Source organism: Phoenix dactylifera, chromosome 5 (assembly GCF_051530095.1).
Source record: "Phoenix dactylifera cultivar Ajwa chromosome 5, Ajwa_hap1_PhDact_Kaust_v1.1, whole genome shotgun sequence".
NCBI classification, from domain to species: Eukaryota; Viridiplantae; Streptophyta; class Magnoliopsida; order Arecales; family Arecaceae; genus Phoenix; species Phoenix dactylifera.
Window position 1 is genome coordinate 8,064,329 of NC_143194.1, and position 26,063 is coordinate 8,090,391.

Consider the following 26,063-nt stretch of genomic DNA (forward strand, 5'->3'; position numbering starts at 1 on the left):
TCTCTGGTGAGAGATTTGGTGTAGTGCTTCCATATTTTTTCTACATGTGTGCTCGGTGGTCGCACAATCTGTTTGCTAGTATGAGCAAGACTGAGAATACTTAACGGGATGCATGATCGGGGTCGTGCCCACTGTGTGCGAGTGGAAGATGTAATAATTGGGAGGGCGCCCTTAGTGGGCGCTCCCCCCCCAAAGCCTAGCAGTAATGCATGGCTTTAAGCCAGGCGTTATATGTTGTTTAGCCCAAAGGCAAAACAGCTATAAAATGCCATTGATGGCCGGATCTAATCCGGCCATCCGTTATGTTTTTTGGGGAGCCTATATAAAGCCCCCCTCCCCATTCGTTATGTTTTTTGGGGAGCCTATATAAAGCCCCCCTCCTCCCTAGTTGAAGAGACACATGAACAAAATTTCTCTTCTTGCATCTTCTTGTGATCTCTCTTGATTGGGGCATTCAAGCTGTGGAATTAGTGGACATTGCTCTTATAGTGTGTTCCTTCACCGAGTAGAAACGCTGGCGGATCAAGTTTTGGAGGTTCAAACTTTGGAACACGTGAAACAATCCTTAGAGGATCAAATTTTTGGAATTGCTAGGTATGCAAATTTTCTCTGCAATATTTATTTGCATACTTGATGTTGGTTCATTATATTTCTAATGGAATCAAATGGAAAAATGGTTGTCCACACTTACGCTAGGACCCATATGGAATGTGGAATGGATGGCTTCACTTTTCTTCCTTACCCTTCTCTCTCAAGCAACTCTAGTGAGGAAAAAAGGAGAATCCTAGAAAATAAAAATAATTGAGATGTGATGCGCTCAGAGAATACGGACTATGCAAAGTCTAAGTCTCTGGATTCGCGTATTGAAGAAATAAAACAAGCATCTAGAGATAAATCCAGAAAAGCGTGCAAACTCGAGTCTCTAGATGCATGCACGGAAAAAATAAAGAAGAATTACCATCCAGAAAAATAAAATGAAATAAGGATGAATTAAAAATTCAAAAAAGTGGAGAAAAGCACCTCACAGGGGACTCCGGCTAGAAACCATCTACAATACACGATAGCAAATAATCAACAAAAAAATTATTTATCAAAAAAAAAAGAAACCTCTAAAAAAAATTAGATGTATAAATAATAGTCATCCTGCAGTTAAAGTTTGACCGGCAAATCTCCTAAGATTTACAGGGTTGCGACGTCTCTTTCCATAACGATCATCCTCATTAATTTGTCCTGCAATGCACCAGTTTTCCTCCTTAAATCGAACGTACCAAATAAAACTTCAATACTGGCAACGGTGACTCGACCAACCGAAAATTCTTGACTTAGTCTAAAACAATTCTTATTCTTTTTTTTTTTTTGTTGCTAAAGCAGATGATTCATACAATTTTAGTATGGATACATCTAAAAAGATCAAAAAAACAGTAAGTCCCAAAACGCTTTAGGCAACTCTTTCTTCCCAACGAGCATCTTCCGAGTGACTAGCTACATATAAAGCCACTCAGTCCCTGACTTCATTAGTCTCTCTAAATGCATATTTGGTCCAGAAAGGCACACTAGTATTGATCATAATCCGAAAATCCTAAAGTAACAAGCGACCCTTACAACTCTCACCGTTAGGACTGACCAGGACTTCTCCAGCATCATTTTCCCTTTGCCCACGCCACGCCAGCAAGCAATATTTGTGAGCGTTCCGTCGCGCGCCGCACTCGGCAACTCGGCCCGACTCACCCTGTGGCTCGGTCTCGGTGGGAAAATAATTTATCTTTTTTTTGGGGTCCGACCACCTTCCACGAAGTTTCCTCGATGAGGAAAGCGGTCCTCCAACTCCCCCCCTCCTTCAAACCTATAAATTTCCTTTTTCTCCTGTTCTCCTCGCCGGAGCGGAGAATTTTGTTGCAAAGAGAAATAAAACGCGCGACCTTTTCCTTTGCTGTCTCTCTCAAGCTCAACAGCCCGGCCGGCTGGGCTGTCCCCTTCGATATCTTTCGTCGCCCCCTTCGTCTCACTCATTGCGTCGCTTCTCTTCCTTCGCGTGGAGAACTTGATGTCGGATTTGGTGAGGATCATTGTCGGAGTGGAGGGATCCCGAGTCGCTCTGCGGATTGCAACCCCTTCCTGTCGGTTTTTCGGTTTTAGTAGACCGTAAGGGAGGGAAAGAGGACAGATTTTTGGTAAGATTCGATGCTTTCGATCTTCTCATGATTCTTCAAGTTTTCTTGTGTTAGGACTTTTTGGATCTGTGTCATGTATTCTTCTCTTGGATGCTGAGGATATGCTGTCTGGCTACTACATCGGCAATTGGTGATTTCTTTTGCTGCCGATGAGTCTGAATTACGTGAAGTTTGATTCAATTTCTGTTTCTGTTCATGCATTGTTAGATGAGACATTTGCGTCGCTAGTTTCTCATGAATGGTTTTGGATGCCAAGCGTTTCTTGTTCTGCAAAAAGTTATGGTGTCGCATGTGTTTTATAACTGAATCTTCTATTGGAACCGCGGTCTGGAAGTTGTGCTGTGCGCTGAGGAATCTATTGTATATCACCTTTTGTTGGTTAAGTTTCAATTCAACCTAATTGTGTCTTTGGGTTAAAGCCAGGACTGAAGCTCGGAGGAAGGATTCTCTACTACCGCGACCATCTTCCTTTATTTCTAATGGTAGATAATTTGATGGTTGAAGAGACAATGATCTTGTACGGTTAAGTTTGTGGTACACTCTGTAGATTGGATGACAAAACATTTTTCACACCACAAAAGAATGAGGGAAAATAAATGAAAATAACACATAATAAGAGGCATAGCATGTGAGGACCTGTGCGGGATTGTGTTTAGTCTCACATCGGCTATGCACTAGGTAGATCTTGTGTATTTATACAGGACGAAGAAATCTAAATAATATCTTTCCGGTAGTCTTTTTGGGTGAGGTCCTGGGTTGTTATATAGCGATTTGCATCGTTGGTTGTTGGCTATGTCTGTAGGGGGAAGTGAGAGATTTAACTGAAAAATGTATGCAGCTTATAAGGGTTATCTTTACCACCAAACAACTCTTCTCCATGCTTCTCCAGCCTAGGAGAATCACAAAAGAGAGATTAACACAAGGAATTATAGAGAAGACATACCAAGACAAGAAAAGCACTCCTAGAATTGCAAAAGAACATCTAGTATCTAACACAACAAGCATTAGAACCAAGACAATGTGAGCATCTCTCTTCCTTTATATCCATTCGCTCACAACCATGAACCACACTCCTATGAAACACAAGTTTTCTAGTGCCATGGTTACAAGCATGTCATTGCATCAATTCTTGCCTTGTTTTCATAAAGCAAAGTGGTATTGCTCTCCTTGTTTTACATGGGACCAGAGTCATTCAGTTCAAGAATTCGAACCAAGGTTTTGGCTCCTAGATGTTGACAATATCAATGACTGGTTCATACTGATATAAACCTAGATTTGGTTTATCTTGGTCAATATGGAATGTTTATTTTTTTTTTTTGTGAGATATTTTAATAATCAAGATGTTTGGATGTATCCTCAACTAATATAAAATGACTGATGCATTAAAATGTCAGCCAATATTAGTAAAAAAGGCTTTTTACATATTAATTTAATATTAAGTATTGAAAATTGATAGTATTGATCCTAAAGGGTCGATTTTGATGATGCAAAATAATTGAGTAAAAATATCACTAATCTATTGCCTTGAGTATATTCGATTGATTTTAGAAAGTCAAGAAGAAAGCCTCCAGTATTTGTCTAATTAAGATCATTTATCTGAAGCTTTACACCAAGAAATACAACTCCAAAAAGGCCTTGAAGCAATCTTTGGAAGCTTGCATGCAAATACAGAGAATTTCATTTTGCGCTATCTCAAGAGTTGACCCTCAGCTAGCAATGAGTCGACTCGGGCACACTGTCACTGACTGATACACTTTCACGAGTCGACTCTAGCAGATCATGAGTCGACCCCAAAACAATTTTAGAAGATAGACAGAAAGCTATGAAATTCATTGTATTGGCGTGTCGACCTATGAAAAACATGAGCCAACTCCAATTAATACGAGTCAACCCTAGAAACAAGCGAGTCGACCTCTGAATAGCTACAAAAAAAAGATTAGAGAGCTGAAAATTTTATCACGTTGATGAGTTAACCCATAAGAAACATGAGCCGACTCTAGTCTAACAAGAGTCGACCCCAGAACAAGCAAGACGACTTCTAAACGACCACAGTGGAAAGACAAATAGCAGTCAAACTCAGTTAATTGAAGAGTCGACCCTGAAAACATCAAGTCGACCCCTGTCACTAGATGAGTCGACCCCTGAATTGAGAGAGTTGACTCCACAATTATTGCAGAAGAAAGACACAGCGCAACAAAAACAACAAGTTTGAGTTGTCCCCTGAAGATCATGAGCCGACTTCTGGATATTACTAGTTGACTCATGAAAATGTCGAGTCGATCCCTCTGTGCTTGACAACAGTAACGACTAGTTTTTCTGTAAATCAGAATGGTTGTTTTCATCTCACAACGACTTTTTTAACCTGTCTAATGGTTAGAAGAGTGCTACTTCCAAATGGTATAAATGCATGGGAGCACCCAAAAAAAAAATAGAAGTACCAAAAAAAAAAACAAGAGCAAGAAAGAGAAATAAAAAAGAAGAGAGCTTTAAAGAGAAAAATACGTAAGAGTATATACTAAGAGTTGAAATATCATATCCTCTTCAACTGAGAGTTGGTAAAGTGTATTCAAGATCGATCAAAGCCAACCAACTGAGTCAAGCTCCATTTATCACTTTGTATTTATTATTCAAGAGCTGTACTTTATTATGTTTGCACATTACCTTCTATACTCTGTTGTTGCAAGTTTCAGAGACTGAAACTTAGAAAAAGGTCCATCCAAACCTTGAACTGGATTGTGTTGAACTTAGGGATAGACTCGGTGTTGGTTTTGTTTGGTTATCTGTAAAAATCAACTAGGTTGATTCTGAGCCCGGGTAAAACAATCGAACTGTAATCCTGAAGAAATTATAGTGAAAATTTCTAAGAAAGATGTCTTAGGGAGTGGACGTAGGTGCAGGGTTGGCACCGAACCACTATAAATTTTGCGTGCTTGTGTTATTTGATTTGTTTGCATTTATTTTTTGCATATTTATTTATTAGTTAGTTGCTGAAATTAATATTCGCCTATCAAGTTTTTATTCGTCTGTATTGTATTTAAGTTTTCGAAAAGCCCAATCTGCATAGCTGGGTAACAAATAGGGAAAATATATTAAAATTATCATCTACTATATTGATAATGTTTTAGATGATATATAGTGATACTTGAACTACATTGGCTGAAACAGAAAGAGCTGTTGCAAGCATTTTGGCTGAGATGAAAACCTAATTAAGTGGGATGCTACAAAGATCTGCTGACATATAAAAGTATCTCATTAAGCATGTAACTGACATGATGTACACTTCTATAATTGGTTGTTGCAAACATAATGCATCTACTCAAGTAGGCATGTATTTATTTATATTTTAGGTGCATATCTTTGATGATGCATCAATATTAATGACTGATTTTGTTTGAGTTTAATGTGGTGCTTCAGTTGGTTAGTAAGCCTTTCCCCCTTCTGAGTCTGTCTTTAAGCATAGACAGGAGTTGTGGTCTGGTGACCGGCGCGTTGCTCCTTAAAACATGTGTTGGGGAGAGGTTCTGGGTTTGAACCCACAAAAGTGGTGTTCCCACTGTTATTTTCTGAAAAAAGATACCACATTCAAAATCATGAAGATAGGTTTAGTTTCTTGAGCACTTTTTTTTTCTTATTAATTAACTGTATTTATGTTGTCTTGATATGCAGATGGGATCTGAAAGGGAAGACTTGGAAATTGAGATGGAGACTCTTGTCAGTTCATCACAGTCTGCAAAGAAGACGCCCACTGTAGAGATACCTGATAATGCATCACTTTCAAATGTTGCTAAATCATGGATCTTTTCAAGAATACTTGAACGACTGTGGAAAAGTATCAAAGTTGTTATATTCACAGCGAAGATCAACATGTTGCTACCATTTGGACCCATGTCAATCATTCTCCATTATCTTTCCAAAAATCATGTGAGTGCACTACTATTTTATAGTTGTCCTGGACTACCAAAATATCTTGAGTCTTCTACCATTCTTTCCCCATTCATATCTTTATTAGTAATATGGAATGAAGATCTATATCTGAGAAATAAACTAGTACACTTGCATCTATAGCCACCCAGGTCACTTGATGTGCTCAATCTGTCATTATTTGTGGGTCCAATCATTGAAAATCTTTTAGGTTCATTATCAGTTGATCTGTTTGTTGGTGCGTCGTGATTGCATAGTCACTTTTGGAGGATGCAAATTACATATTTCACAGGACATTCGCTTTTATAATGACTGATGGAAACTATTCATGATGTGTCTCCCTCCCCCCCTTTTCTAGGGTAAAAACATTGAAAAGTTTACCCTATAATGTTTGCATCTTTTATTTTTATATTGTTATTATTATTATAATAATACTACATTGCAGGGCTTGGTTTTTTTCTTCAGTTTGATAGGAATAACTCCATTAGCTGAGCGGTTGGGCTATGCAACTGAGTAAGTCTCGTTGTTTGCATGGAATTGTTTCTTTTATTTTGGGAGACTTGTCCATTGTTACTTCATCAATTTGCCCTTTGACATGCCACCATTCTTATCGTGCAGACAGCTTGCATTCTACACTGGACCCACAGGTACACCTTGGGCTGTCTTGTCTTTAAATGGCTCATACAGTTTTAAGTGGTAGACTAGACACTCTGCTTTTTAGAGCCTATCTACCTGCAGCCATATTTCAGTAGCATGTCAATGATGTATGCATTATGGCAATTGCAGTTGGGGGACTTCTAAATGCTACATTTGGAAATGCAACAGAGATGATAATAGCGATTTATGCATTGAAAAATGGAATGATTCGTGTAGTCCAGCAATCATTGCTAGGCTCTATATTATCAAATATGCTTTTAGTTCTAGGTTGTGCTTTCTTCTGTGGCGGGATGGTTCATTCCAAGAAAGATCAAGTCTTCAACAAGGTAAACATTTTAATATGAATGCAGTTTTAGTTCGATTTTTAAAGCAGGTCCTTCTTGTTTGATGTCTGATATATAAATACAATTAAAAGGCAGCATTCATCTATGACAGGCAGCTGCGGTCGTAAATTCAGGATTGCTGCTGATGGCTGTAATGGGTCTAACATTTCCAGCTGTTCTTCACTTTACACACTCAGAGGTGCAATATGGAAAGTCAGAAGTTTCTCTTTCAAGGTTTAGCAGTTGTGTGATGCTTGTAGCTTATGCTAGCTACCTTGTTTTCCAACTGAAGAGCCACCACAATCTTTACAATCCAATTGATGAAGTAAGTTATCTGACCAAACTTGGAAGCTTTGAATTGAATTACCATTTATATCAGAATAACTGTACAGATCCACTGGTGACCACTACTATTCTCGGGTCAGCTTAAATTTTCTCTTTGGTCCTTTGAAAATAAAATCCTATTTCGGTTTGGTCCATGCCTCCAGCTGATGTGGTTTGAGAATTAGCATAGGAATAAAAATACATATTTTACATGAGAGGAACATGTGAAAATATTGACTACCAATTAATAACTTGTACAAATATTCTATTTAATTATGTAATTGCCAGAGAATGCATACTAATGTAGAATTGTTTTCTTTCACCCAATAAAAATTCAACCTTGCCTTAATGATTCCAGAGTTTGGATAAATTGGATTGAAAACACATTATTATGACACCACTACATGTGCTTGGCCTGATATTTTAGGCTATGGTTTCTAGTCAGTTTTCTTTGGCTCTACTTATGAACTGATAGTCTTATTTCCACCAAGGTGAGGCAAGCATACTTTAGCTAATCCAAAGCTGCTGGAATTTTCATACCGAACCTGATTCTGTACCAAATTGAATTGATAAAATGAAAAAGGCAATGAGAACCCCTTCGAAGTGGCATGTTCTCTGCTGACACACATCTGCAGCCTTGTTTAGGCTTGACTGTTAGACAATAAGTCAGTTCTTGCCTAGTTCCCTCTTTGTTAGATTCTTTCTCCAAGCATGGAATAACTTGGAGGGTTGCTATCTTGCTGCATTTTCTTGAACTAAGGTCCACGAACCGGTACCAGGACCCATGCTGGTTGGCAGACGGGTTAGTACGGTACCGACCGACACGGTATGCTTGGGCATACTGGTTCCATACCAGCACACCCAATTTTTTTTGAGTTTTTCAAGTTTAATTAATTGGTAATCAATCTTTTTCAACTTTTTCAATGATTTTAAGTCTAATTTGATATTTTTTTTTTAATGTTTCTATGATCCCGGTTTAACCTAAATGATGCATATTGTTGTTTTAAATGATACAAAATATAAAATGATTGGTAAGATATTGCATGCTATAAAAAGCAACATGAAATATCCTTAAATCAAGTAGTGAGGTGAAAAATATAAAATAATACAATCAATTACATATATTTAAAGTACAACATACATACCGATATTTAAAATTACCGATATTTAAAATCTCGTCGAGTAGCAATATCTCTCGTAGATATCCGAATTATTAGGATAGTCAGGAGGTATATCAGCCTACCCCTCTAACTAAGCGGCGTTGTAGTCTTGTATGTTCATCCCATAAGAAACGCGCTCCGAGTTATAAGCACTCTCGGATCTCTCATTGAAGCTCTGGCTCTGAGAGGTATCCTCTGGTTGATAAAATGGTAGATAAAATGGTTGATAAAATGATTGTGAAGGAGCCCAGCCAAATAAGCCGGTAGCAAAATTCGATTCGTAAGATGCTCCGGACTCTGTAAAATAGTAGTCACCGGAAGATTTTTTAGACGTACCATATCCGTATCCGTATAAGTCATAGGTTGCATGTGGCTGCGGGTAATAGGATCCAGTATATGACTTGGAACTTGATACGTCTATAGGTTCTTCTCTGCGTGCGAGGTCATCTGCAGCTGCGTGTCCTCCTAAATAACCTTGAGAAATCCACTCCTATATGCAATCAGATTCTTGCGGGCTCTAACAGATCGTACATCGTGATCTCTATCCTATGTAGCATACGTAAACTGAGACTCATTGGTGAATCGAAGACCACCCTACGGTCGCGCTTCATAAACGGCAGTCTCATGTCCTCCACTCTTTGGCCAGTAGATCCAGGACTACCAAAACTACTGCTCCTGATCTCTGAATCTGAGTGAACTGGCTCCTCCTCCACACTCTCCATTGGGGCTGCAGGTGCCTTTTATTATTTTTGTTTGTGTGCTGGCAGCCGTCTGTTTACCCTTTGTGCCACTCGCTGTTTGCTTACCATTCGTGCCACTCGCTGCCTGCTTATCCTTCGTGCCACTCACTGCCTGCTTATCCTTCGTGCCATTCGCTGTCTGCTTACTCTTCGTGCCACTCGCTGCCTGCTTATCCTTTGTGCCCCTCTTTGCCTGCTTATCCTTCGTGCCCCTCTCTGCCTGCTTACTCTTCGTGCCCCTCTCTGCCTGGCTATATTGGAAGGATGTTTGTCGCCCTCCTGACCGAGTCAACTGAATAGCGTAGTAGCCTTGTCTAAGCATCTCTCTATCATATCTCTGAGAGAATGTCTCGGGTAAAGAGTTATGTGGTGATCGGCTCCCTTATGGTTGGGGTTGATCAGCTGGAAGGATGCGTGGAATATTGCTCTCTACCCATTGCCCTGCATCGACCCTGGCCTCGCTGGTTACGAAACTGGCTGGTCGTGGAGCTGATCCTCATCAATCAAGCTCCAGCTCCTGCTGCTGGTCCGCGAGCCATCCGATCATAGGATTATTCTCATCATCAACGAAAGCACTATTGATTAGATCTGTATACTTTATTTCCACTTTCTCCTAAATGCACTTCATCCTCAACCTCAGATTGTAGTGAATATATATAAATTTGTTGAGGCGCTTCAGTGTCACACGGTTCTTGTGCTTGTTGTGGATGAGGACGAAAATTGACCAATTGCGCTCACAACCATTTGAGAAGACCGTCTGGAAGAGTACCTTGTATGTCTCTACATACGTTTCTAATTTTATATTTTTTTTGAATTTTATTTATTAATATATATATATATATATATTTTATTTTAATTCAAATATATATTTTTAATTTTTATAAATTATATATAATCCAAAAATTAAAATTTTTTATGTCATCATGTAGATCATTCATAGATCTACAACATATAATAAAATTAAGTCCAAATCAAAAATTTTGGCATGATCTTTTTTCATTTTGCAAATTTCGAGCTATTTTTTCAAGCCCCTCTCCCCAAAAAATAGAGGGAATGAGATAGGAGAGAGGAAGCACACTTTATTTGAGCTTGTATTTTTCTTCAATCACGCTGAATCAGTGTGATTTCGCAAATTGAGAGGAAGGAGGAGCCGTTTAGGCCTTAAGACACTAAAGGAAACATGGCCTTCCCAACACCTTTTAACAAAAGAAGGAAAGAGGGAGGGGGCTCGGTTCCAAACCGGGTCGGTTCACACTGAGTTCGAACGGAACCGGCTGATTCTGCCGGTTCGGGCCTTTTTTGACTAGTTTCGGTCAGTTCGGAATCCGTTCCGACCGGTTTGAGGCCGAAACCAATTTTAATGAATGAACCAACCTGGTTTTCCACCGGATCAGCTCGGTACGGGCCGAACCGGGAGGTTCGGTTCGGTTTGGCCTACCTTGGCTTGAACTGTTTAATTGATAAACTATATCCTCATACATGTTAACTGTTCTTTTAGGTTTCCTAATTTTTCCTTCTCCTGCCCAAACCCACCTAGGTGGAATTCCTTACAAATTGACAATAGATAGACAGCTGGTCATAGAAATTTTTCCATTTCCTTTGTTGAAACCTTCTCTGCCGACAGTGATGCACCATAATTTCCTCCTGTTTGGCAGGACAAGTCATTGGTGATGATCATTTTGGATAATTATTTACACAAGCAACACTATTTTCCTTCCTGACAATACACTGTCTTTCAAGGAAGAGATTTATCGCTCTAACTGAATAGTTATTGTAAATGATGACCCAAGAACTATTTGTGAAGACTTTAGTTAGTTGACCTACCTTTTCCTACTTACCATGTAAATATTAATATGTTTTCTTAATATATCACAAAACCAATTGGTGCTCCTTATAGGATCCTGTGTACATGTTTCTCTAGACACAAAAATTCTTCTTGGTTGTTAATCATAAATCATCAATGATCTATCAGTTGCTATGCTCAGTAAGTTTATTTACAAGAGACAGCAGAGGAATAAGAAAAAAGATTCATGCAGACTGAAGCATGTCCATGTATGTCTGAAGTTGACTTTGGTTCTATCATCTACATAAACAATTCTAAATTTTGTTGAGAGCCAGTTGCCTTTCTTTCTTAATATTTTTATGTTGTATCAGACTTGTTTACTTAATAAGATTATCGAGAATGTCAAAATGCCAAACCCAAATGATAGAGATAGGGATTTTTAGTTATGATTATTGTTAACAGTCACTTCTTGAGAGATCTGAAGTTGTAATGTTCTTCTGAGTATCATCTTTAATTGTTATTATTTGTGTTCGTTATAGAGTTCCAGTGTATCAAGACTCCTGTTTTCAGAACTGCTATATTTCATTTTTCTATAGAAATGCATTGCTAGCTTAAAACTGATTCTTTACTAACTTCATTTCTGTCACTGAGTAAAACATTTCCCTAATAATGTAGTAATTTCATTTCCTTTTGCATGCAATTCTTTCCTGTTGATGCATGAATCACTGTTCAAGATTCTAATAAAAGGAGCCTTTCTTGCTTCCCTCTCTCACACCATTCCGGAGCTTGTTCCGTATTCTGATTGCTATAGTTCCTCTTTTAAGGACTAGACTAGACTTCAATTTCTTTTAAAAGCCTCCTCCTTTTTAGGCACTTTCTGTTTTCTTATCAGATAGATAATTTGTGATATCATGTTTTATAGTGAAGATGTTTTCATAGAAGACCAGTCCAGAGCAGCATTATGCAATTCTATTTTTCAGTGTCGATGACGTGATATAGCTAAGTTCGTGTTTATCCATGCATGTAGCTTTTGTTAGTCTTGATATTTTTGTTTGTTATATAATTATTGTACATTTCAATAATTAGTGGGTATGATAGGAAGAGAGGCAGAACGAGGATGATTCTGATGTAGTGGAACTTCCAGAGTTAGGCCAATGGGAAGCAATCTCATGGCTTGCTGTTTTGACCATTTGGGTTTCTGTTCTTTCTGAATACCTTGTTAATGCCATAGAGGTAACAAATTGTTCAGTTCTTTTTTTTCCTTTTATCTGTTTCTTATTTGTGCTGTTATCTCTATTTTTAGGTTTTAGAAATATCTCTTTGTAGTTCTAATATTGAAAAATAAATCGGAGAGAGGAGATTTTTCTATATCTCAATCTAACAGTTGAATTGTTTATTGAAATGAATTGTACAAGTCAGGAATTGTTTGGTGATTTGTTTGAAGAGGGGCTTAGGGTCTATAAAGGGGGAGCCATATGCCTTATATTTTTAGGTTTTTGGAAGATTTTGTGGGTTTTTTGGTTCTCTCTCTCTCTCTCCCTCCCCCCTTCTCTCTTTGACACACATGCTTATGCTTCTTTTCCTCTTCTCATCCCTTTTCTTTGTGTACACTTTAGTACCTGCTGGAATCTGATTTTTTTGGCTGCTTATGACTGATTCATGATAAACCTGCTGTATACTGCTTTTTTTTGCTGTTTATGACTGATTTGCATGATAAGTAATGGAACCATTAATTAACATTTCATTTCTTTTTCATGCACATGCTAGAGGCCATATTTGATCTGAATGTCAGTTCTGATGAATTTTTTTATTTTCTTTGTGCTGAAATTTTGGAATGCTATTTTTTCCGCTACAAACATGTTTTAAAATATGAACCTAATATATCCCCTTCTAAATTATAAACCTAATGTAAAGCCACTGTAGCCACTGGTTTATTGATTCCACTGGAAAATTGCAACTTTCTGCACACAGTTTGTTGAACAGCAGTCTTCTCTGTTCTCTAAACCAACCTAGACCTACAAAAGCTCATAAACCCTCATGAACAGGCCTTAACCCTAGGGCTGCATTAGTATTGCCTATTTTTTATATATTTTGCCTCCCAATCCTTTACCAGAGATACTTTAGTACTATGCAAGCTATAAGAATTGCATTTGTGAGATCAAAGTTGAGAACTATGTAGTCAAGGGCCAATCCAACATTCAAAGAGTTTTTTTTATATTCATTTTTTTAATATCCTAACATGCTAATGCTAGGTTTTTCTTTTATAACACTGAAACTATATATTCTAGTTCAAGATTATACTCATGGATTTATGCTTGTATAACAATGAACAGAACAAATTTGGCAAAGAAAAGCATTTCCCCCATTTTTCCCATCCAAATCTAATAAGTCCAAAAATAGCCTAATTGGGTTCAAGTTTTGATATTGTCATTTGATAACTAGTTTTGACATCCCTTAAATACAGTATACTTTCATGTAAAATATTGATTATTCAAATTATATTTTCAGTTGATTACAATTTTAAACATCATGTTTCTTTTGGATCATTGGGATCATATTCATAGTAAACATGTATTTGTCTAGGGTCCAATATTTTTGAAACAATGTACGTTGTGCATTTAGGTTGTTCTTAAAAACATGTATGCTTAATTTGACCCAAAGATATGAGTTGAACTTGTTTGATTTATCAAAAAAATGTGTCTTGTTCAATATTAACAACTACAGTGGCCTATTTTACAAGGAAAGAAAAAAAGATTCTGCTAACATATATTACTGTCTGCAGGTGTCACTTTTGGATTTGGCTCATGTTGTTCTATATTGATTGTTGGCACAATGTTGTACCTTGCCAGCCCAGAACTGGCATGGACATTACTTACAATTCTTTGATCCTCGCATGCATTCTCTCTACTGTTAATTGCTAAAAGATTTTTGTTTATTATTAATTCAGATTTTCTCCATAAAAAAACCAGATTCTCAAGCTATATAGTTGCCGGCTTCTGATTAACAATTGTGCTTCCTTTATCGTACTTTCGATGATAAACTATGGAGTTAAATAACAAACCTTTTATCAGTGGATCTAAACATCTTGTTTTGCCACTTATTCCTACCAACAAATGCCTTTGACCATGGTTAGAGCCGAGGTCCTCCGTACGGGTACCGGTGGCGGCCCGGACCGGTCTGGTACCGATCCGTACCAGTTCCGAATTCCACGCTGATCCCATACCGGTTCCATACCAGTTTGTACCGGTTCCGTACCGGTCTGTACTGGTTCCGTACGGTCCTATACCGGTTCTCCAACGATAAGCTACCGGTACTGGTTTCATGCTGATCCGGTACCGGTCCCAGGCCGGACCGGTACGTACCGGCCGGTATGGCAAACCATGGTTAGAGCCTTCTAGTTCTTTTGCTGGTCTGTCCAGGCTTTTTATGGCATGAACACCTTGCATTTTTGATGTTGTTAAGAGACTCTAGGGTCATGCTGGATGCTAACATCGCTGCATGTATACCATAAGCATAACCTTCGTCCTGTATCTCAACTATTTAGTGACAGCTTTATGAATCTTTTTTGCCAATTAATCCTATTTGGGGACACTTCTGATGTTATGTGGGATACCCTAACATTCACCCATATCAAATTTGGGTCTATCTCATCATAGTTTGACATGTTTTTATTAGCTGGCTATCAACTTATGTCAACCTTCAATCTTTCCCATCTGAGGTTGGGGCCGGCAATAGTGGTGTTCACATTGGTGCATGTATTTGAGAGTTAATTTCCATTAATACCTGCTTTGAGCTTCTGAGACTATAAAAGTGGATGTCTTAGGTGTTTGCACGTAGTGGTCTAGATTTTCATATCTGTCTTATCAGTTATGTTTTGTCTCTAACTTGAAATTTCCAGTCAATTTTACATTTAAATATATGGAAAATATGCTGGATGCAGCTGACATGATGTTGCTTAATTGTCTTATCCAAGCATCTTGTCATTGCTGAGATTTTGTTGATAATGTGTCAATTGTCAATGCAACTGTTACTCTAGGTGTTTTTGGTTTGTATTTTAAAACCTTTCTCCGGATATAGTACTAAAGTTAATTGCATTGCTTCTAAATAAGTTCAGCCATCAGAAATCTAACCTTTCCAAAAACTATATTATTTTTTTTGGAAAATGTCAAATTGTCAATCTTCATTTCTGTATGGTAGACAATGTATTCCAATATGCTTTTGCATACCCATTAGTGATTTTTAGAAAGACTTTTTTTTAACATGCTGCTATCCAACAGATTGGTCATCCAGAAATACTGAAGAGTTCTTGAATGATACCCTTTTGGCTAAGGATTGTAGTATGATGATAATTCTATGAATAGCTTACTGTCTTGTCTGGTTCTCTTTCAGGGAGCATCCGACTCATTGAACCTGCCAGTGGCTTTTATTAGTGTCATTTTGCTTCCTATTGTTGGCAATGCTGCTGAGCATGCAAGTGCAATTATGTTTGCCATGAAGGATAAACTTGTAAGTGTTTTGAAAAGCATATTCATACAACTGAAGTCATTGCATATTAGTTTTCTCTATCTACTTCATTCTTTTTTCACTGTAGGACATAACACTGGGGGTTGCAATTGGATCATCTACACAGATATCAATGTTTGTGGTAATCCTCTGAACATTTTTACAGGTTTAAATTATGGTGCTGTATTAGAATAAGTTCTTCTTAGTCTATAAGCAGTGAAGGGCCTGGGAACTTTCCCTAGAGGAAATGATTTATATCATTCAATTGCATCTTCCTATCATGAATTAACTTTTAATTCTCTCTGATCGACCAGGAAATAAATACAGGCAGGGGACTTTTCTGTAATATGCTTAGAATAACTAATGAACTTGCACTACTTGATGGGGAGCTTCATTATTGATCCCCCCCCCCCCCCCCCCCCCCCCCCCCCCCCACCACTGCGTCAATCTTTTTATCTCTACTTAAGAAGAAGCTTAGGTATGGCCCAATAATCATTGAGCAAATAATCATTTTTTTGATCAAACAGGAAATAGATACAGGCAGGTGACTATGGCCTAATATTGCTCAAAATGATTAATGAACTTGCACCCTTAAATGGGGTGCTTCATTGTCGATCCCCCCCTCTCCTCTCATTCTGTCAATCTTTTTATCTACACCTGAGAAGAAGCTAAATTTGCTTCAACGAAATGAGAGGCAGGAATAAGAAAGTTGCTGATTAAGTACAAGAGTGGATAGGAAACAGAAGATGTTTATACTCAGGCTGCTTCTGATCGATGAATTTGAGAATTATCTTGTGGTAGGTGGGTGTGAAGGAGCGAAAGCAATAATATTTTCAATAGAAAAAATATCTGTTTGTTAAGAAGGGGACTATATATCTGGCCTTTTGCTGATTATGTATTGATGCAGGAGTCAACTAAGATAATTGGGGCTGCATTATTAAAAATATAGTGAACTTTTCAAATAAATAATCTTCATTATCTAGTCAATAATGTGCTTTACAATGCATAGTTGTGTTTGGCATTATTTAGTTTTATGGACAATATTTACCCTCATAGTACCCTGGACCATTAACTCACATGGGTTAGATCTTAGGCCATCTTGAGCTAACTAAATAAACTACAAAAACACCTTCTTGTCACTTATCTTGGCCCAAATGTTTACAGCTGTATAACTTTGTCAATATATAGATGGGTTTGGTGAGGTTAAACCTCTAAAAGAGCCACTTCACTGAGCTACAAGGACTTCTAATAAGAAGCTCAATCCTAATTCAATCCAGATACTATTGAAGGTCAATAGGATTATTCTAGATCCTAAGTTTATCCATTTGAATGAAGCTCCTGCATCATATCCAGGCTGCAGCAACCTCCCATGGATGCTCTGTTACTTTTAACTATTACGTAATAGAACTTTGCTGCATCTTCAGTTACTACAAGAATAGAAGAAACTGACATGTGTATAAGCTGTTTATATATGATAATTATTTGTCTCATGGTCGTTAAATATCACATGGTGCTGGTGATTGCAGATTCCTTTCTGTGTGGTTGTTGGTTGGATAATGGGAAAGCACATGGACTTGAATTTTCAACTATTTGAGACCGCTACTCTCTTTATAACAGTACTGGTTGTGGCATTTATGCTACAGGTCCATTCTGAAACTCTGAAATTTCTGTTGGAAGACATTTACATTTATTTTGCTGCTTAAGCTTTAAATTTTTTACTATTGTTGTTGAAACATGTTATCTTGTTTGTTTTGAGCAGACAACATCTACTTTAGATCTCATGCATCTGTATTGGGATTGAACTTTTTTATTTTCTTATTTGTTGGAATTATCTTCCCTGAAAGTTTTGCTTGACCAGTGATGCTCTTCTTTCCCAAAGAGGAATTGTCTTCTTCTACCCAAGGCTATTGGAGTTTACCAGCAATCTATTTTTTGAGGATGATAGGGCAGGCACTTAGCATAGTAGGCTTTCTGAGGCTTGTAACTTGCCATTTAGTTAATGAAATTTATTTACCTTAAAGAAATTAAAAAAAACAATATTGTTCTGTAATTAATGGATTCTAGATTGAAGGTCATTTTGTTTACGCTGATTGGTCTATGTCAGAGTTTTGAGAATGGATTCAGAGATGTATGCTTATGGGTAGGGTTGTGAATGAGCCGAACATGAGCAAGCTGGACTCAGCTTGGCTCAAAAACAAGTTATGCTGAGCTTGAACTTTTCTTGAGCTCAAGTCAAAGTAGCTAAAGCTAGATCCAGGTCAGTTCAGTAAATTAAAGATCAGGCCTGAAATAGGCTAGAGTTGAGGTGATGCTGTTGAGTTTAGAGAGAATAGATCATCACCTAGAAGACTTGAAGAGAGGGCTTTGGTCATTATCGGAGCTTGGGAATGAAGAAACCCTAGAAAAGATGGCAGCCCTTGATCTCTATCCTTCATGATGATTCAAGTGAGGGAGGTGATGGTGGTGGTGTGGCGGAGAGGAAGGCTGACAACATGGTAATTAGTTATAAAGGACCACTAGAGAGAGGAGGACAAGCGGCATAGATGTAGAGCAGAGGATTAAGGTAGGGGAAGGCAAGTGAGTTGCAGGGAGACAGAGAGGGCCATGGTCGACGAAGGTTGGCAGTGAGGCCTTGGGAGGTGTGGAGCTGGGACTTGGGGAGAGGTTATTGCTTGGGAGTCTGAGAGGAAGAGACATCAAACCCAGGGGAAAATGGAGATGGGAGGAACCTTAGGGCATTTGATGATTTCTGCTATGATTTTATGTGCCAGATCATAATCTTGTGACAGAATTATTCCTCTTCAAAATAGAACTCATCAATATTGAATACTATATTAATATATTTTAATTTATAGTTAACATATTACATATATATGTGTCCTTTTGTTTAATTATAATTATAATATATATTTGAGCTAGCTTGTGTTCTGTTCATTTATTTTTCTATCTCAAAAATCTAGCTCATGTCACTTATTTCATTGTCATGGGAGCTGAACACAAGCTGCGCAATAACAGCTCGCTTGTTCGACAGTCCTAGTTACTGGGTAAATTTTTCCTTCCTCATTTTGATTGACATCCTCTGCATGGTACCCATTTCCTTCATCCTTGCTGATTTCCAATTTATGATGAGTTAGTTATCAACCACGAGTCCAGTTATGGCAAATTCATGCCTTTCCCTGTGTTGACTGGTTGGACTTTTCTGATAATTTACACTGTTTTCTGACTTCTTTAATGTAGGCAGTCTTAATCTTGACATGTGAAATGAGGCGGTGATAAGATCCTTGTGTTGGCTGTTTGGACTTTTCTGATAATTTACCCAGTTTTCTGAATGTCCTACTGTAGGCAGTCTTGACCTTGACATGTGAACAATTGAAGCAATGCCAAGATCGTTCTATTGAATTTTTGGACTTTTCTGATTATTTACACTGTTTTCAGACTCTTATAATTTATGCAGTCTTGACCTTGACATGTGAATAAATTAAGCAGTGCCAAGATCGCTCGACATACTGCTGTTGTTTTTCTTTTCTTCGCAGTTGTCATGGCAATCCCTTGGCTATAGGGATCCCTGACTGCCTAGCCAGTCATCTAGAAGAAAAGAGAAGAAAATGAAGAGAGAAAGGAAAATAGAAAGATAAAAAGGAAGGATCTGAATAAAAGAGCAGAGAAGCAAAAGGAAGAGGAAAGAGAGATAGAGAACTTTGAGAGCAAGAGAGAATTGGAATGAAAGAAAAGAGGAAGAGAAACATTTAGATGTTTCTTTTGGAATAAGAAGGAAAATGGCAAAGAACAGAAGAAAAAAGAAAACAAAGGGCATATCCTTGAGTACATCCATAATTATTGCTAACATGCCCTGTTCCACCAATTTGGTGGTGGTTTGTTGGAATCCTTCAACAATATTGCAATATCAACTTGTCTTAAAAATTCATAAACTGAACTTACTGTGTTTTTTACCCCTTTTTTTGCATATTTAATGCTGGTCCAAATTGTCCACTCCTTAAAATAGTGAGCTCTTAGTTAATTAATGTCTTGAACTGCCGGTATTTATGTTTGCACTTTAAAATTTGCAAAATAGTTGAGGTAGCTGCATTGTAGAAACTAGAAACAAATTGATCTCTCTATATTTCTCTGATCACTGTTCTCCCCCCCTTTTCAGGAAGGAACTGCAAACTATTTCAAGGGGCTAATGCTTATTCTATGCTATTTAATTGTTGCTGCCAGTTTCTTTGTGCATGTTGATCCTGCAGACAGTAAGTAAAGGAAACAACTCAGACCAACTTGTCTGGATATAGAGATATCCTCTTTAGATATACTATGGCCTTAACAGAACCTTATTCATCTAGCAGCCTGGGAATCACATCTTGTGAAGTATATTGGTTTAACTTGTGCAACATATTTAAAAGACATCTAGACATTGGTCAATAAGTTTCTACCATAGATTCATGTACAATTTTCAGAATATGAGGATGGGGTCACATGGTACCTGGTTCTGACTTGTGAACGTAATTGAATTTTCTAACACATGCTGAGTTATATGGATAATATTATCTAAAGGGACATTTGGACGATGATGTGATTTTGCCACCCTCTTTGCCTATTCTTCTCACTGTGATTCATTAATATTTGTCTAGACAGTGGTATTATGGAGTTTCCGGAAACCAGTCTAAGCAATCAAATGAATATCATGAGTCTTAATTCTTGATTAATTTTTGATTGTTTGAACTGGTTTGTTTTTCATACAGGTAACGTTTGATGGCTGAAATGCCAAGTAGCCTTCCGCGGTATCAACAGAGTACAAGATACATTCCAACTAGCATGCAATGCAACATGTTTTCCATAATGAGCTGAAGGCATGACGGAATTGTAGAAGGTCCTTGATTGCTCAACTGCTACAGCTCCATAACCTCGTATGGTTTTGTTGGCTTGATATTCTGATTGCTAAGGGAGGCTTCTTTTTTAGCTGTGTCATAGCAATGCAAGTGGAGAGGTGGAAGCGTTTGTAGTCTGCCATTTGATTTGATTTTTTCTTGATGGGGCCTCAGTTCTCGGCCATGGAAAATAGCCTCCATGAGATCAGATCGTGGTTATTTTGTGATGAATTCTATCGAATGCAATATGGTGCATGGCACTACAATGTGTGAACAGGATTTGTCAAATTAGAATTCATTAGCAAGCTTGTTTTGATAATGGATGTGATTCGAAGGATGTAATAGAGGAATAGAGGTATGGTTTTGATGGCATCATTATTGGGAAAACATTTTGAAAATAAAAGGCCTGATTCATATTTTTCCGGACGTATGGTGGTGTTTCTGCAACTTGGACGTGTGATGCATTATATGGAGCTGTTTCTGCAACTTGGACTTGTGGTGCATCATCTCGAAAGCACCAGCATGGATCGTAACTTATTACATTATGGATGAATTTTTTTGAATTTAATGCAAATTGAATTTAATGATAAACAGATCCATTTTGCAAGTTCGTTATTACGGGTAGTTTCTGCTTTATGTACCCCTTAGCATCTCTAGAATGAGAGGCTTTTGTGCTAAATCAAATTATTTTCTGCTATCAGTTTGCTTTAGATTTGAATCTTATATCTTTATCAAGTGAGATCAACCTAGGTTCCTGGTGCAGGATCTGCTTCAGATGGAACATGCTAGAATGATACAAGAGACACCGGTCTCTGAGGGCTACAAAATGATATTTTTAATTGTGTTTCTTTTTAGGAAAATAAGATTCCATCTCCAAATCCATGGATGGCTATCTAAATCTACGCCATACCAGGGGGTATAAGATGTACTATACCGGTTTGGTATTAATATTTGGTACGGATGATGTACTGATACTCAGTATGCTAAAAATATTTTATATCATATTGGTGAATCTTGATTTAAATATTTTTTTGGAAGAGTGTGGGTATGGGTCACCGTTTGCTCAGAAAATAGCAATATAACCGACTTTAATATATTTTTCTAAATAAAAAGAAAAACCGACGACTCGTGAGATACATACATTTGTGAGTGCCGAGTAGGGCTGGAAGTGGGCTCGGGCCGGCCTGAAGCCCATCGGGTCGGGCCGCCCGCGGGCCGAGCTATGGGCTAGGCCCAATGCATTTCAGGCCGGCTCGGGCTGAATAATTAAGCCCATTTCTATTTCGGGTCGGGCTCGGGTATCTCATTGGCTCGACCCGGGCCCGGCCCAAACCCGAGCCCACTTCCAGCTCGAGGAGTAGCCTGAATCGCGGTTTGCCCATTTCCATTTGGCCTTGGGTGATTGGCTGATTGCCGAATGGGTTTTATTGTTTAAACCCAGTTGGTTGTTGCCCGATACTGGTTGGGATTTGCAGAGGTGTAGAGCGGTGGAGGCGTAGAGCTAGGGTTTCTCCATTTCTTCTTGTCGGCTCATCGTTGGTCACCAGTCGTCGATCGTCCAAGCTCGGCGAAGTTGTGAAGAGGAGCCCCGACCAGCCTATCGTCGTAAAGCGGAGCGCTCGGTGAAGTTGTGAAGCGCAGAAAAGGTATTGAGGTGCGAATGATCTTCCCCTCCTCACCTTTCTTCCCTTTCTTTGTAGGAATCTTTTTTCCACTTCTTGTTTGGTTGCATGGGAATACATCATTCCTTTGTTTTATATTTTTTACAAGTATCATAAATGAAAATCCTCTATAAAATGAAACTTTTGTAAGTGCTTCCATATTATCTCACAGTTATAGAAAGGTTTGGAATAACTTTCATGCTGATGCTATAGGTTTGGGTAGGGGTGTGGCCCGGCCCACTTCCAGCCCTAGTGCCGAGGGTAAAGGCTCCCATTAGGACCACAATTTAACATGGGGTACAATAGCATACCAAATCAAAGCACCAGAAACAAACTAAAACAGTCAATCCCTGAGATTTCAGTATATACATACATACATATATCATTGAGATTGTGGAATTCAGGCTTGTGAAAATCACAAGGGTAGTTGATGTGAAAAAAACAAAATAACCACTCTCTTAATTTTCCTAGATAATACACGAATCATTGCCTACTTCAAAGATCATCCAATATCTTTTTTTTTTTTTAATTTTGAGAGCTAGGGTGAAAAGTTTTCCAAAGGCAGTTTTTTTTTTGGGTATTCTGAATCCTCCAAATTGTAAATGCCTTTCAAAAGAGGAGATATGCATTGATGTGCAGTCAAATTGGATTGGTCTATAAGTGTACACATATATTATCTTATGAGGACCCGTGCGGGCGTGTATTTAGTCTCATATCGGTTATTCACTGGGTAGATCATAAGTTCTTATACAAAATTAAGAAATCCAAATAATACCTTCCGGCTAGCCATTTTGGGTTAGGTCCTAGATTGTTACAAATGATATTAGAGCCGACCCGGCCTATAGCCTATGTGGACTAGGGGACACTGCAACACAAATCCATTGAGGCTGGCCACGTGCCGATCGTGGTGTTTGTGTTTAGATTTGAATGGATTTGAACCCTTAGCCTGACGAGGATGTCAAGGCTTGAACAGAGAAAGTATGTGAGGATCCGTACGGGCGTGTGTTTAGTCCTACATCGGTTATTTGCTGGGTAGATGTTGAGTACTTATACAAGATCAAAGAACCTAAATAATATCTTCCGACTTGTTATTTTGGATGAGATTCTGGGTTGAAGTCAGATATGAACAGATAAGGCATCTCAAAGAATAAAAATGTCATATGTTGATAGCCTGATTGCAGACAACATTAAAAAAATTAGAGAGGAAGTGGGAGATTCATTAAGACATTGAGATGATCATCATTAATTGATATGATGGTGCGGACAAATTATGGATCGGTTCAAAGAGATTGTGTCCCTTTACCTTGTGTTTAGTAATCCACATCCCTTGACCTTAATTTTACTTTGGCTTCCGAGCAACTTCGCAAATTAACCTTGAAGCCTATTCACTCTTATTATCTAAATCATTAGAAACGGAGGGCCTCGTTGGATAATAATGACACATACGATTATACAAGGGGTTTGCTGCTACGCGGTAAGGCACAAACAAAATTAAAAGGAAAGGGGCGGAAAGCTCAAGCTGCCGCGAGGTTCGTCACCCAAGGAAAGTACATTGCGAGTTCCAAAGGTACGTTTTTTTTTGGCAAAAATTCCAAAGGTACATTTGGTTTCATGAACAATCGTTTGATGAACTTTTGGGGCTTCTTCGGTTCACGAAAAATATTTTTTTTCCTAAAAATATAATTATTAAAAAAAAATTTTCTAAAAAGAGCATGCCTGAGCATATACTTTTAGTATATTTAGTAAATCATAAAAAAATGACAGATTTTCAAAGTGCTTATTTTTGGTTGACCATCCATTTTTTTAGAAAAATTATATGTAATTCCTATTATACCTTTAATAAAAATTAGGTCTTTAATGCCTCTTTAATGCTGAAGGGCCTTTTTGGAAAAAATAAAAATGAAGTGATTCTCGCCTTATAGAAAAGTAACTTTCCCATGTTTCTCATTGAAAAGATTTTTTCATGAAATGTGAAAATCATATTTCCATGGGAATACAACTTTCCTATCTCTCTCCTTTGAAAACTCCAACTAAATAAGAGACATCTCATTACTTTCTCGTTGACCACACTTTCTCCCTTTCTTTTTCCGCACACCAAACGAGCTCTTGGTTCTTTTGGAAGATCTAACTTTTTAATTTGTTTGTTTCATTAGAAAATTAACAAATTTGAAAAGCTTGCGGTTACTTTTCTGAAAATCTTTTCTTTTCTTTAGAAAAATAATTATTTTCTTTTTATTTTTCGAATATATTTGCAGCCAAAGATATCCTTACGAGGAAAACATACTTCATGATTCAATATGAATATGAATATCCATATCCGATCAGATTTCAATATTAAAAATATCAAATTCTGAAAATACGGTTTATGTCAACGCTAAATCTTATCTTCATTATTTACTCCTAATGGTTGTCGCGTTGTTGTCGGGTTATTTTTGAGTGGAAATTCGACCTAAGATTATGTATACATTATTATAAATTCGAGCTTTGCCATTCAGGGGGCCAAACAAATGTGCATCACATTGAGGTCCCGCCAAACAGCCTGCTCCTTTCATCAAGTCAGCATGGTAGTTCGTCATTACAGGATAGGGATTGATGTAGCTAGTCATTACATTAAATTATTCATGGGTCCATGCTTTCTTTGTATATCCTCATGGGGAGGCGTAGCTCGTCATTACAGGATGGGGATTGATGTAGCTAGTCATTATATATCCTCCTGGGGAGTCCCCCTGCGCGTGATGATCGAGCGCGACACCCCCAGGAGGGGGGATTGCGAGGCGGCACAAGATGGGGATTGATGTAACTAGTCATACCCATTGCAAAGTATATATTTATCATTTAGATGGAGAGGAGGTGCAAAGGACACAGATAAAATCAAATAGCCCATTGGCGCTTTTGGATGCTTTCCACACTTTCTATTTCATAGGAACCCACTAATTTGTCTTGATATTAAACTATTCATGGGTCCATGCATTTCATAGGACGCATGGTGATCGAGCGCGATGATCAAGCACGACGCGTCCGGTAATTATTACCTATTGCCAAGTATATATTTATCGAGGTGGTGCAAAGGACATACAGATAAAATCAAATAACCCATTGGTGCTTTTGGACGCTTTCCACACTTCCTGTTTCATAGGAACCCACTAATTTGTCTTGACATCAAATTATTCCTGGGTCCATGCTTTCTTTACATGATATCCTCATGGGGAGTCCCCCCTGCGCATGATGATCGAGCACAACGCGCCCCCCAGGGAGGAGGGGGGGTGGCGGCGGCGGCGCGTGATGATCGAGCGCCAAATAGTCTGCTCCTTTCATCAAGTCAGCATGGTAGCTCGTCATTACAGGATGGAGATTGATGTAGCTAGTCATTAACTATTGCCAAGCATATATTTATCATGCAAGGACATACAGATAAAATCAAATAGCCCATTGGAGCTTTTGGATGCTTTCCACACTTCCTGTTTCATAGGAACCTACTAATTTGTCTTGACATTAAGGGGTCGTTTGGTTCGCGGGAAGCATTTTTCCTTCTCGGAATATGATTCCTGGGAAGCAGATTCCTAGGAAGAGGATGCCTAGGAAAGTACTTTTAGCATGTTTGGTTGACCATAGGAAAGTTACAAATTTCTAAAGTGCTTATGTTTGGTTGAACATCCACTTTTCTTGGAAAGTTATATATAATTCCTATTATACCCTTAATAAAAATTAGGTCTTTAATGCCTCTTTAATGCTTCTTTAATGCTGAAGGGCCTTTTTGAGAAAAAATAAAAATGGAGTGATTCCCGCCTCATGGGAAAGTAACTTTCCCATGTTCCTCATGGGAAAGTAACTTTTATATGTTTCTCATTAGAAAGACTTTCCCATGAAATGTGGAAATTATATTCTCATGGGAATACAACTTTTCTGTCTCTCTCCTTTGAAAACTCCAACCAAACACTTAACGCGGTTCATCAGG

General features: G+C 38.2%; 1 protein-coding gene across 5 annotated transcripts; it reads left to right on the forward strand.

The window, feature by feature from the left end:
• The first annotated feature begins 1,822 nt into the window (after window positions 1-1,822).
• Window positions 1,823-20,873, forward strand: LOC103719208 (vacuolar cation/proton exchanger 3-like). Of its 5 annotated transcripts, XM_008808333.5 has the most exons (12): window positions 1,823-2,171; window positions 5,838-6,092; window positions 6,538-6,605; window positions 6,711-6,739; window positions 6,879-7,075; window positions 7,185-7,397; window positions 12,178-12,312; window positions 15,469-15,585; window positions 15,671-15,724; window positions 17,109-17,225; window positions 19,736-19,829; window positions 20,322-20,873. In XM_008808333.5, the coding sequence occupies exons 2-12, from the start codon at window positions 5,838-5,840 to the stop codon at window positions 20,330-20,332; spliced, it is 1,290 nt and encodes a 429-aa protein (XP_008806555.1). In that variant the 5' UTR covers window positions 1,823-2,171; the 3' UTR covers window positions 20,333-20,873. The 5 variants fall into 5 exon arrangements, with proteins under 5 accessions (XP_008806555.1, XP_008806556.1, XP_088577670.1 ...); XM_008808334.5 differs by lacking the exon at window positions 12,178-12,312; XM_088721544.1 differs by lacking the exon at window positions 20,322-20,873 and having other exon boundaries at window positions 19,736-19,837.
• Window positions 20,874-26,063: the final 5,190 nt, after the last annotated feature.

Coding starts and splice junctions, on each gene's coding strand:
- LOC103719208 (XM_008808333.5), top strand. CDS start 5,838: ATGGGATCTGAAAGGGAAGACTTGGAAATTGAGATGGAGACTCTTGTC. Junction 6,093..6,537: donor ATTATCTTTCCAAAAATCAT/GTGAGTGCACTA, acceptor ACTACATTGCAG/GGCTTGGTTTTTTTCTTCAG. Junction 15,586..15,670: donor TTGCCATGAAGGATAAACTT/GTAAGTGTTTTG, acceptor TTTTCACTGTAG/GACATAACACTGGGGGTTGC.